This window comes from Staurois parvus, unplaced genomic scaffold, assembly GCF_062004578.1.
Source record: "Staurois parvus isolate SC_StPar_1 unplaced genomic scaffold, SC_StPar_1.0 ptg000750l, whole genome shotgun sequence".
NCBI lineage: Eukaryota > Metazoa > Chordata > Amphibia > Anura > Ranidae > Staurois > Staurois parvus.
The window spans coordinates 1,165,080-1,177,675 of record NW_028318546.1 but is presented as its reverse complement, the minus strand read 5'-3'; the positions used below and the strand labels follow the sequence as shown (position 1 = coordinate 1,177,675).

At 39.3% G+C, this 12,596-nt stretch overlaps 1 protein-coding gene across 1 annotated transcript in view; it reads right to left on the bottom strand.

Annotated features, from left to right (window-relative positions):
- The window catches only part of LOC149445013 (putative cation-transporting ATPase 13A4), a 77,590-nt gene that overhangs the window by 26,562 nt on the left and 38,432 nt on the right, over positions 1 to 12,596 (bottom strand). The window contains exons 14-19 of the mRNA XM_089654307.1: positions 10,027 to 10,177; positions 6,638 to 6,718; positions 6,365 to 6,521; positions 3,718 to 3,835; positions 3,178 to 3,302; positions 651 to 814 (exon numbers count right to left, since the gene is read on the bottom strand). Of these exons, the coding sequence (XP_089510433.1) occupies positions 651 to 814; positions 3,178 to 3,302; positions 3,718 to 3,835; positions 6,365 to 6,521; positions 6,638 to 6,718; positions 10,027 to 10,177 (796 nt within the window). The remainder of the gene's footprint in view (positions 1 to 650; positions 815 to 3,177; positions 3,303 to 3,717; positions 3,836 to 6,364; positions 6,522 to 6,637; positions 6,719 to 10,026; positions 10,178 to 12,596) is intronic.

Here is a 12,596-nt window from a genome sequence, read left to right as displayed (position 1 = left end):
AACACCTGAATCCAATGATTTGTAGGGGTGTCCCAATACTTTTGGCAATATAGTGTATTAGTGTGAGTAAATATTAAATACATGCTCTGCATGCTCTCTCTGAATTCTTCCTTAAATGAGGTGACAATGCTATCCCATCAACACATTGCTGATTGCAGACCACCAACACATCTGGGACAATTTCTCCTGTACATTGCATTGCGCAAGCTGTGCTGTGTAATAGTGTTATAGTCCTGACTTTTGCATTATGACTACTATACTGTTGTACATTACATAGTCCTGATGGCTGCACGTTATACACTATAGCCAGCTGACTAATAAAAAAAGAATGAACCATCTATAGCCAGCTTTAGATGTGCACCAATTAATATAGTATTACTAGTATTAAAAACAGAATTTCACCCAAAACGGGAAGTTCCTCTCTTCCTTCTCCTTCCCCACTCCTCTGCCATATTTAGAACATATTTTTGTAGGGGGAGTGAGTATCTAGTTTTGACAGGTACCCACTCCTACTTCCCTCCATTATACATTCACATCAGTCGCCAACAAAAAAGTTTAAAAAATGAAAAATGTGTTAATGTTAATGTGTAAAATAATACATAAAGGTTATTATGGTTTCCCTATAACAGGAAATAAATGACTAAACATACTTCGGTACAACTGGAAGTTTGTTCTTGGTTTTCAACAGGATGCCAAGAAATTTTTGCAGAGCTCAGTCCAGATGGTTCTTCAGCTTCTACAAGGATAATACTGCTGTTCTCGGGTACTAAGCCAGATGTCTTTGCCACTGTTATAGCTGTTTGTAAATTATCACCTGTAAAAAAAAAAAATATATTGTGTTGTGACATGAGATAATCTCATTGATTTGGATATAAACCTGGACCGGCAATTTGGCAACTCTGGCATTTGTGTCTTTACAGGCATGCCAGACCGAAAAAAGACCCGTTACAAATTAGAAATTGCTCTATAGACAATATTACCTTTGTTTTACAACAATAGGATGAGTGAGAATTAGTGGCAATTCATAATTATGGCTATGATGGGTTCATTAAACCTTAGTGCAGTGTGGTGACAAGGTTGACTGGCATCCAATTCGAAGGTACACTTGAAAGTGCTGATAGATTTCAGAGAGTGGCTGAATATGTTTTAACTATGCTTAAAGTAGTCCTAAAGGTAAAATGTTTTTATCTTAATACATTTCCATCTCCATGCCATTCCTCACCTGCAGTGCCCATCTCTGTCCCAAATTCTTACCTGAGTCTTGTATGTGCGCTGTACATATCTGCTGGTCTTCTCTCTTCTTTCCCCTCTCTCAATGCTTGGCTGATAGCAGTGGGAGCCATTGGTTCTTGCTATTGTCAGTGAAATTAAGTGAGCAGAGAGCAGGGGTGAGGCTGAGCCACACTGTGTGTCAATGGACTTGAGATCGAGCCTGCACGAGTGCCCCCATAGCAAGTGCTTGCTATGGGGGTAGACACAGAAGAGGAGGAGCCAAGATCACAGAAGAAAAGGTTTGGCGCTGCTCTGTGCAATACCATTATATAATAAACAATAAAAATTGAAGCACTAATCTATATCAAATTAAATAATCATTTAATCCAAATATTCAGAAAAGTTTCTGTTAAATTGCCCAAAGCGGAGTTCACTCAATCCACCATCACCGAAGCACCCGAATGGTTAAGCCCCTTGCTGGACGTTCTGACCGAAACACACCGTTTTTTTTTGGGGGGTGGGGTTCAATACTATTATATGTTTATTATTTTAATTTAAAAGTCAACTTTGTGGATTGTTTCATAAACATGTATGCCTTGCTTGGCTAAATGTATATTTTGTCTACGTAGAGATAAGGGTGCTAATTATTAAAAAGGAGAAAGATCAGGATACATCTTTTTAATATTTTCATTCATTTCTCCACCCTGAGGAAAGTCAGCCTGTGAGCAATCTGTTGCAGTTACAGATTTGAGATAATTCCCTGATTCAGCAACCTAGTCCATATTGTGAATCATTAAGGCCAGATTTCTGCATAGCCAACATAGACCATGGCCTTGTGCAGCAAGATTGCAAGCAATGGCACAGGCAACCCGAAAATACATTGCTGATTGTAAGTAACACATTCCCCTATTTACTAAAATATTCCAGACTGCCTACCTAAAAGTGCAGTTTGGCTGTTTACCCAAAACTGCACAAACTCTGCCCCTAAATGGTTTATACAGTTTGTTGGGGGAATAGTGTAGATCAGTCTTTCTCAACTAGCGCTCTTCCAGAGGTTGCTAGGGGTTCCTTGCTCAAAGAGCAGCTACTGCTCTTAAAATGAGTAACGACTGACACCAATGATCTATTTTGGTAATTGCAAGGACGAGGCGAGGGGGAGCAGATTCTTCCCATTGACTACAAAAGTAAAGATCATTATTGCCACTGACCATCAGCAATGTACTGTGAGCTGTGGATATAGTAATTATTAGCAGCAGTTTCTTGAGCTGGTAGAGTGTACGTTTAGTTTATACACTATGTCTCGATATACCGAGAACTAGAGTAAGGGTAATACTTTCAGTCTGGGGTGGACTGACAACTCATCGGGTCCCCCAGGCAATAGGGGATCATGGGGCCCCTGTGTCCTTGCTCAAACTCAAAAAAGCCTATGAAAAGGTACCAGGGGCATCTAATGGGACCTCCTACTGACCCCGGGCCCTCAGGCAGTGCCCGAGTTTCCAAATGGTCAGTCCGCCCCTGCTTTCAGTACTTTTCTAGCTTTTCTATGCTAGGCCAGCTAACACAAAACAGGAAAACTGTCTCTTCCAGGCTTTCCCCCCAGAGTTGACTTGCCTTTTAAGTCTATAATGTCTGATATTGTATGTGTGAGACTAAATCTAGCCTGTTGACTATAGGTAAGAGGGAAATTCCCCTAGGGGGGCAGAAGTATAATCCTACCCTGAGAATCTTTTCATGTCTAAATAAAAAAAAAACAACAACTTACTTTTAGCGATACAAGGCTGTGGATGACAATATGAATGTCTAGAAAAGTACAGTTACAGTGGTGCATGATTTATTGTACAAATGTTAGCATGTATAATGCAAAAAAATGAACATATACAGTAAATTATTTTATATGTTATACTGTCAGTATGAACTGATACAAAAAGGTTAACTGTGAATATATATGTAAAGCATCAGGGTTACCAGTGATCATGACAGTCCTGATGTTGGCAGCACTCAGTTCTTGCAGAACAGGTTTGGTTTCAGGTTTTAATCTATTTTCCAATATAAGCAAACCAAGAAATTCCAGATCAGATTCAACATCCTCCCTGAAATAAAGGGATGTTTGGTTATCCTTGTCTGAAACTGAACAGTAATTATTTTTCTGCAGACACAATTGATATTTATGCCAGTTTAGTAGATATGAGTAATGTATATATAGAATATATTATTTCTAGAGTAGGTGTGTTTGCTTAAGCTGGTTATAAAACAAACTACAAGTCAAATGAATCAGAGTTAAGTATATTATTAACACTTTGCTATTGTATGTCATCTGTAGCTCTACACAATTAATTGTAATGTAAATAAGTGGAAAATGCTAAGTAAACAGAATGGTGTCAGTTTTGTAATAATGATCTCCATCATAATGACAGGTTGACATCACCCTATTGTTATTGAAGGTTTGTACTGTTCAGGACTAATTAGCTGTTTCCACAAAAAACGCTTATACTTAGCACATCACACCTTATGAAGCTGTTATTGCTCCAGAGTTTTTCTTCTTCCAGCTCTTTATAAGCCAGTCCAATAACTCGAAATCCTTTCATGGTGTAAAACTGAAGTTCACTAGAAAAGCCCTTTGGAACTGTACAAAACAGAAAAATACAAACTTTATTTTAAACTCTAACACACTTCTCCATTTTGTAACTTTTGGTCTGTTAATAAACTTGTGAGCTAATAACTTTCTGTGTTTTGTCTCTGCTGCACTAATATTCCTGTTGTTTCCAGCTAGCTATGTGGTCTACAAAACACCCTCCCTATGTTATGGGGATGTAAGGTATTCTTTAGTCCTAACTCACTTCCTATCCTAGGGTGACAACCCTGCTCCTCCTTAAATACAACACAAAGAATAAGCACTGTCTCCAAGGACAGGGAGATGAAAATAAAGGAAACCAAATCTGAAAAAATAAAAGGAAGGCAGCCAACACACCTAGACATCTAACGACTGTAAGGGTACTTGCACATGGTACATGTTCTTGGCAAAAAATTCCTGCATAAAAATCCGAGAATGGGCTGTATAATAAACGTGTGTCTTGCGTGTTCTTGCGCATACACGTACATGCACGTAGAAATTATTTTAGCTTTTTTCGGCCACATTTAGGAAAGTAAAAAAAAAGGCCAAATGCCTAAAAAATTGTTTTTAGGCATCCATATGCAAGAAGTCTGAAGCCCCAATATCCAATATATATATATATATATATATATATATATATATATATATATATATAAATTTTATTATTAATTGGGTTTAAAAATTAGAGCATGGGTCATTCATAAATGTTTTTGGTTAGATAAAAGAAATCTTAAGCTAAAGCCTTAAAACAACTCAGAACATTTTCTTTTATTTTTCTTTCACTGATCACATGAGGGTATATTGCTATTTTATCAGATGGCATTATTGTATTTCAAATGTTGTACTTACTGCATTTTATACATTAAAGACATAATATGATATTAAAGGATCAGTCCACCCAAAAATGGTAATTAGCTCCCAGTTTATTGTATGCTTTTTCAGAGCTTTTCAAGACTACAGTATACCAAAATTAATCCTTACTAAATCTGACCTAGCTTTTTGTAGAATACCTTTTTTATTTGGGAAAAAACAGTAATGTTTCCGTTGCTTTTAGTGAGTCTTCATAACATCCCCTTTTTATTCACCAAATCAGTTCTGTGAGCCCAGCCTTCAGTACTAATATCTGTTATTTGTTGGATTGGTTCAAATCCTTAATATGAGGGCTTATAAAACAAGCCAGAGGAGGGGTAATGGGGGCATCTCTTTTAACATATTAATTTTCTCCCATATTGACTGACAAGTCACACAAGCTGGTATTCAAAGGTGGTAGTAAAAACAGGTTATATGAATTTCAGGGTGGGTAAAAACTACCAATAATACAAATACCAATAATAAGTTAGGTAAGAAGTAGAAACAATAAATTCATCGAAGTTTTGGTTAGTGGAGAAAGACATCCATTGCAGTCATTGATATCAAGATTAAAGTTCCTGAAAGAATAGAGGTAGTATACTAACCCATGCCTCCCCTCCATTCCTGCACTGCTGCCTTTGACACTATCTTGAGTTCTAGGAGTATTGAATTTCTGTGTCCCCGAGGCAAGTGACATTCCCATAAGTAAGAAATATAACACTGGAATGGAAGGGAGGTAAACTACTTGGGTCACTGCAGCAGGGGAGGACTGACAACTCATGGGGCCCCCAGGCAATAGGGGATCATGGGGCCCCTGTGCCCTTGCCCAAACTCAAAAAAGCCTATTAAAAAGTTACCAGGGGCATCTCATGGGGCCCCCTACTGACCCCGGGCCCTCGGGCACTGCCCGAGTTTCCAAATGGACAATCCGCCCCTGCACCGGAGAGGTAAGTATACTACTTTTCTTTCTTATGAATCTTTAAACTGGATTTTTTTTAGGTTGACAGAGTCTCTTTTAGATATTAAATATGAGCCTATGAAATAAAATCAAAGGTTTTAGTAGCATCCTAATTGAGCAAGTGGTTTGGCTTTGGCTATGAGAGCTTTTTCATGTCTATTCTACTCTGTTAGAGTTGCACACCTTTAAATGATTACTCCTTTGCACAGTAAAAAGTTTCTTGCTGTCAGCATGAATCCTTTGTGCATCTATTAAGTGTCTGTTTTTGTTCAAATTTGTTGTTTCTACAAAAGCAGGTAATCGGGAGTCAAAAGTTGTGATAATTATTGTCAGCAATGCCTTAGCTGAGTTTTAAAGAGATTTGTGAGATGTTTGGGAATGCAGAAGTTCTTGGCCTGTAATGTACTGAGGAGTTTAGATTTTGCACTAATCTAGTAGTCTTCATTGTGGGGCTTGATGGTGGTTTACCATTTAATTCTCCATTTTGTGTCAGCCAAGAGAATAGGTGTATACTAAAAATGTATATTCGGGTACTTGAGAGCTCCCTAATGGTATAATAGCATTTTGTGTAAACAGAACCTATGATGATACATAATATGAGATAGGACAATAAATCTTACTATTGTCTTTGCTGCAGAGTTTGAGTTATGAGAGTTTTTTCATGTCTACTCTACTCTGTTAGAGTTCCACACCTTTAAACGATTACTCCTTTGCACAGTAAAAAAGTTTCTTACCACTGTCTTTCCTGCAGAATTGAATCACCATTTCCGGAGCTCCTTTCATATATACTACACGTTTATCTTGTCCAAGCTCTTGTGTGATTACAGACATGCGCTGTAAACTAGAGGAAAATGGAAACTGGTGGATGATTGCTATTCCTTCTGCTGGACCCTAAATGATTAAAAGAAATTATAAATAATACCTATTCAAATTTTGTAGAATGCCTTATAAATATTGAATTTCCATATTCAGGACCAGATAACAAATAATAAAGGGTTTAAACTCACAGAATTGCATGCTTGACCAGGCTTTATAACCAAGCTGGATGATGCAATTTCATTATTTTCAGAATTTGATTGATTAAATACCTGTAAAAATGTATTAAAAAAGTTATAATTTAAAGACTCTTTAGGAAGTTATGAAATAATAGGTATGTCTGTTGCAAGTGTCCAGTGAAGCAGTGTCAAGAGAGCTATTGATGTCAACAGTAATCAATGCAGTAACCCTGAAATTAAAATCAAAATTGCTATAATTGGATCAACTTAAATATTACTTAGCATTGGTATGGGACATAACCACTGCTCTTTTCTATGCCTAAGACAGAGCTGTGAAACATTTTATGGACATATGTTGCCTGCACTACACATGTATAATAATTTAATTTCTTTATTCTTAAAATAAATAATTTAACAGTAACATATTGTACATAGACTGTGCAGAAAAATAGTCACTAAATTATGACAGCACCTACATAATAGCAACTACGTTCACATCAGGTCTATGCTAAAAGGTTTGTGTTGATCTATATGTCAATCATTACACCCATTAAGCTATTATTGAGGTCATGTTAAAATTAGGGTGTACGGTCTAAAAACACTTTAGTAAATACTTGTCTCTTTTAATTAAAAGAAAACATGTTTGCAATGCAAGCAGTATGCCTGTCCAATACAGAAGGAAATTTCTATCACTGAAATTAGATGATTCATCAGAATGCACAAGTTATATATCTAATGAGATTGAAAAAAATACTAATGTCTATTAGGTTCAACCACCAGTTTACTATACTACATAACAAAACAATTAACTATTCAAGGGTGAAAAAAAAAGTTTTCTAGTACCACATAGCCAAACTCTGCAACACTCTTCCCAACATGTCACCCATCCTCAGCATGTAACAGCATTTCTACATCTCTATCAATATACCACACCACATACTACTATAGACACAATATAGTACATCCTTTCTCTTCCCCATTTTAACCAAAGTACCCAACCAAATTACACAACCAATAATCATTTGATAAGGGAAATGCAAAACAAGATGAAATTAGCTCACTAGAATGTACCGTGAGTCTGGTTAATTTAGATTATACCAGTGCTTTGTTTCCATGTGCACAGATATTTGTTTGTAATGCGTATGCTAAATATAGCAATATTCTCCTCTCTGTGAAGGGACTGGAATCCCTTGAACTTTTGCTTGGCATCACTCTTAAGGCTTACTTATTAATATTGTTTATTAGAGGTACTTATATAGCTTAATCAATTTACGCAGAGCTTTTACATATACTGTATGTATACTACATTGCCAAAAGTATTGGGACCCCTGCCTTTACACGTACATGAACTTTAATGGCATCCCAGGCTTAGACCATAGGGTTTAGTATTGAGTTGGCTCACCCTTTGCAGCTATAACAGCTTCAACTCTTCTGGGAAGGCTGTCCATAAGGTTTAAGAGTGTGTCTATGGGAATGTTTGACCATTCTTCCAGAAGTGCATTTGTGAGGTCAGGCACTGATGTCGGATGAGAAGGTCTGGCTCACAGTCTCTGCTCTAATTCATCCCAAAGGTGTTCTATGTGGTTGAGGTCAGGACTCTGTGCAGGCCAGTCAAGTTCCTCCACCCCAAACTCGCTCATCCATGTCTTTATGGACCTTGCTTTGTGCACTGGTGCACAGTCATGTTGGAACAGGAAGGGGCCATCCCCAAACTGTTCCCACAAAGTTGGGAGCATGAAATTGTCCAAAATGTCTTGGTGTGCTGACGCCTTAAGAGTTACCTTCACTGGATCTAAGGAACCAAGCCCAACTCCTGAAAAACAACCCCACACCATAATCCCCCCTCCACCATACTTTACACTTGACACAATGCAGTCAGGCAAGTACCGTTATCCTGGCAACCACCAAACCCAGACAGGTCCATCGGATTGCCAGACAGAGAACCCTGATTCGTCACTCCAGAGAACAGGTCTCCACTGCTCTAGAGTCCAGTGGCCACATTATTATTATTATTACTTCGAGTTTATATAGCGCCAAAGGGTTTGCTCAGCGCTGTACAATAGAGGGGGGGACAATACATGGCACAGTACAACAACAACAAACAACGTACGAGGGGTAAGAGGGCCCTACTCTTTTGAGCTTACAATTTAGGTGGGAGGGGGTAAAGGTACAGTAGGAAGTGGCTGAGGGGAATGAGGGGTGGGCGGAAAGAGGGAGAATGGCCGTTAGGTGAGGGTGGGGTAGGCTTCCCTGAAGAGATGGGTTTTGAGGGAGCGCCTGAATGTGAAGAGGGAAGGCGACAGTCTGATGGATTGGGGCAGTGAGTTCCAGAGGATGGGGGAGGACCTGGAGAAGTCCTGCAGTCGTGCATGGGAGGAGGAGACCAGGGAGCAGGATAGAAGGAGGTCCTGTGAGGAGCGAAGGGTACGGGTAGGGCGCTACTTGGGGATCAGGTTGGTGAGGTAGTCAGGGGCAGTGTTGTGAACGGCTTTGTAGGTCAGGGTTAGGAGTTTAAATTTGATGCGTTGGGCAATCGGGAGCCAGTGGAGGGAGAGGCAGAGGGGGGTGGCAGAGGTGGAGCGGGTGGTGAGGTGGATGAGTCTAGCCGCTGAGTTCAGGATGGTCTGGAGCAGGGAGAGCCTGCACTTGGGTAGGCCGGTGAGAAGAGAATTACAGTAGTCAAGGCGTGAGATGATGAGGGAGTGTACTAGAAGTTTGGTGGTGTCAAGGGTGAGGAAGGTACGTATCTTGGCAATGTTGCGAAGATGGAGCCTGCATGTGTTTGTGAGTGATTTGACATGCGGTTGGAAGGAGAGGTTCGAGTCAAGAATGACGCCAAGGACTTTGGCTTGCGGGGCGGGAGTGATAGTGGAGTTGTTGGTGATGATGGATAGGATAGCATAAAGCCACATGCTTTATGCCACTGCATCCGACACTTTGAATTGCACTTGGTGATGTAAGGCTTGGATGCAGCTGCTCAGCCATGGAAACTCATTCCATGAAGCTCTGAATCCAATGATTTGGAGGGGTGTCACAATATTTATGGCAATATAGTGTGTATTATACATTCACATCAGTCCCTAACCTTCAAGGAGTGTACATCTAAGGTTGCTAACTCACATTCATACACATACTAGGGCCAATTAACCTACCAACATGTCTTTGGAGTATGGAAGGAAACCAGAATGCCCTGAGAAAACCCATGCAGGCAGAGGGAGAACATGCAAACTCAAGGCAGGTGGTGTCATGGTTGGGATTCAAACCTATGACTCTAGTGCTGCCAGGCAGAAGTACTAACCAATTAGCCTTTGTGCTTTTCATAATTGTTCTGCTACTACTGTCTGTAGACATCTAAATTTTATTCACAAACCAAATAAAATGATATGGAAAAATATCCTTACCCATTTTGTGCCTTCAAACATTTTTAGATCCAGTGGGTCTCCTTGTAGGTTCCCATCAATTGAAACTAAAGAGTGGCAGCAGCTTAGTGCTCCGAGAAGGGGACTCCAAGGGAAAGCGTCGCCTGATGTAAAGTGATGAATTTTCTGGAAACTAATGGAAACACATTAAAAACAAACAAACAAAAACAAATTCAGTGTCACTGTTCACTTTCAAAAATCATTTGCTAGCAAGTGAATCTTTGATATTTCCAACTTATCTCACATAAATCATTCAGTTTCTTTCACAAAATATCCTTTATTAGATTGAGAGTGATAGTTGTTCATAAAACAGGTTTCAGAAAAGAAAAACTTTGTCATACATAGTTTACTGTGGTGGTTAGAAGAGGCTCAGGCAATTGGCAGTTGAATAATACGGGCTTAGCATTGTGTTCCTTTTGCTGCCAGAGCCATTTTTTGCATTGCTAGTATATATACAGTATGCCTAAAGATTACTAAAGATCTGCAAGATATTATGTACTTTCTGAATGATGATTTCTGGATCCTGAAGAATAAAATCTTGGTAGTTCCAATTTTTTATAGCACATATTATTTGCACAGTGGTTTATCAAGCAGTAGTATTTCAGTAAAAAATACACTAAAGATAAATTTAGAGTACACAAATGCATTACAATCTGTGAATGAGGGAAATTCTGATCAGTCGTAGGAATTTCTCTCCCATTCATAAATCATGTTATAAGCAGTGTAATCAGTGAAATAACTTTTCTCAATGGAGGAGAAGGAAGCTGGCTCATTGCAGCACCTGAAGTTAAAGTGTTTCTAAAGACAGGAGGTTTTTTACCTTAATGCATTCTGTACAACTCCCGCCCCCTTCCCCACCAACTCCTCCTAAAGTCTGATTTTGATCCAACGATATGCACAAGAGCAGAGGCTCTCTTCTCTTTCTCTCTCCTTATTGGCTCAGGGGCAACAGTGGGAGCCATTGCTTAAAAGTATCCTCCTGCGCTTTATATGGATACGAACCCTATATGTGAAGCTGCTATCACTCTACTTAAACCAATAAGTGATCAAAATTGTGTATATAAATTAGTGAAGCGCTATAAATATTATATCAAATACATAGTGCCATTAATAACTCATAGTGCTATATCAAAAATATACTAATAGATTCACAACAATACGTGATAAAAATTATAATAAGGTGATAAATAAATATCCAAATAATTCATAGATATAATTTAGTAAACTAATGATTGTGATTCACACACATAAATCGTTAATGTGCATATAAACCAAATAAAGTCCATACAGGTGCAACTTGTGAAAAACAGGAAGAGTGATCTTCACTTCTAGTGCTCAAATATCCTCCAATGGCAGCAATGCCTGCTCACCTCCCCACCCTGACCCACACAGGGCCATAGGGCTATTGATCTCCTCTATGACCAATCCTTAATTGCAGGCAGCTCACCAGGGGATCACAGGATTTCCACTCCACCTCTAATTTGTCTCCTTGTCACAAAGAGCTTTTCACCTCATCCCATAGGTGTGTAACATGAAGTAAGGGGAAACCATTATGGCCGCTGCGTCCGGACATGCGTCCCCACGTGACTGGAAGTGACGTGACTAGAAACCGGATATGGCGTACCGACGCAACGTACTATGTATTTGATATAATATTTATAGCGCTTCACTAATTTATATACACAAGTGGGAGCCATTGGCTTCTGCTGCTGTCGATTACAGCCAGCAAGGAAAAAATGGGTGGGGAGGGGGGGGGGGGCTCAGCGCCAAGACGTAGTCTGTGTGTCAATGGTCGGTTCGGGAGCAAACATGCACGAGTGCTCCCACAGCAGGCCACTTGCTATGGGGGCAACCAGCAGAGGGGAGGGGTCAGAAGCTCTGTCAGGGGGCCCATGAGCAGGTAAGTATGACATGTTTGTTTGTTTTTCAATTAAAAGTTTGACTTTAGAATTACTTTAAAAGACAGGAAGAGGACAGGCATTCCTGTAATGAAGATTTCTCCAGGATCCACTTGCCTTTACAACGTGAGACATCCTTCATAACAGATAAGCAATGAGACTAAAGCTGCGGCATATCATTTATAAACTTTAAGACACATTACGTGTCAGAGCCACAAAAGAATCTAACTGGATGATTTCCTTCTGCCATGCACTGTGATAGCAGGTCTGAAAAGGCAGCACATAGCTACTGTATATGTGTAGATATAAGCTCAGGCCACCAGTCCAACATTTATTATTTGCACTGTCCCAGGAAGGCAGATGTCCCACTATCCCCAAGCCAAGTCCTCCCATGATATAAAGGATGCTACATTTTAATTTTATTTTATATACATGAAATGTAATACTCTCTGGTGTTCTGGCAAGTTATATGAGAATCCTAAAGCCTAGTACACACTATCAGAAAACAGTACAAAAAATACAGCTTTCAAGGCTGTGGTACAATAATCTGATCATTACTACACAGCTTTCATCCAAAATTGATCGAGGGACAAGCACGAGCATTTTTTTGTACGATACCAGATTGTACAATTTTCATTTAATCAGTACAGTTAT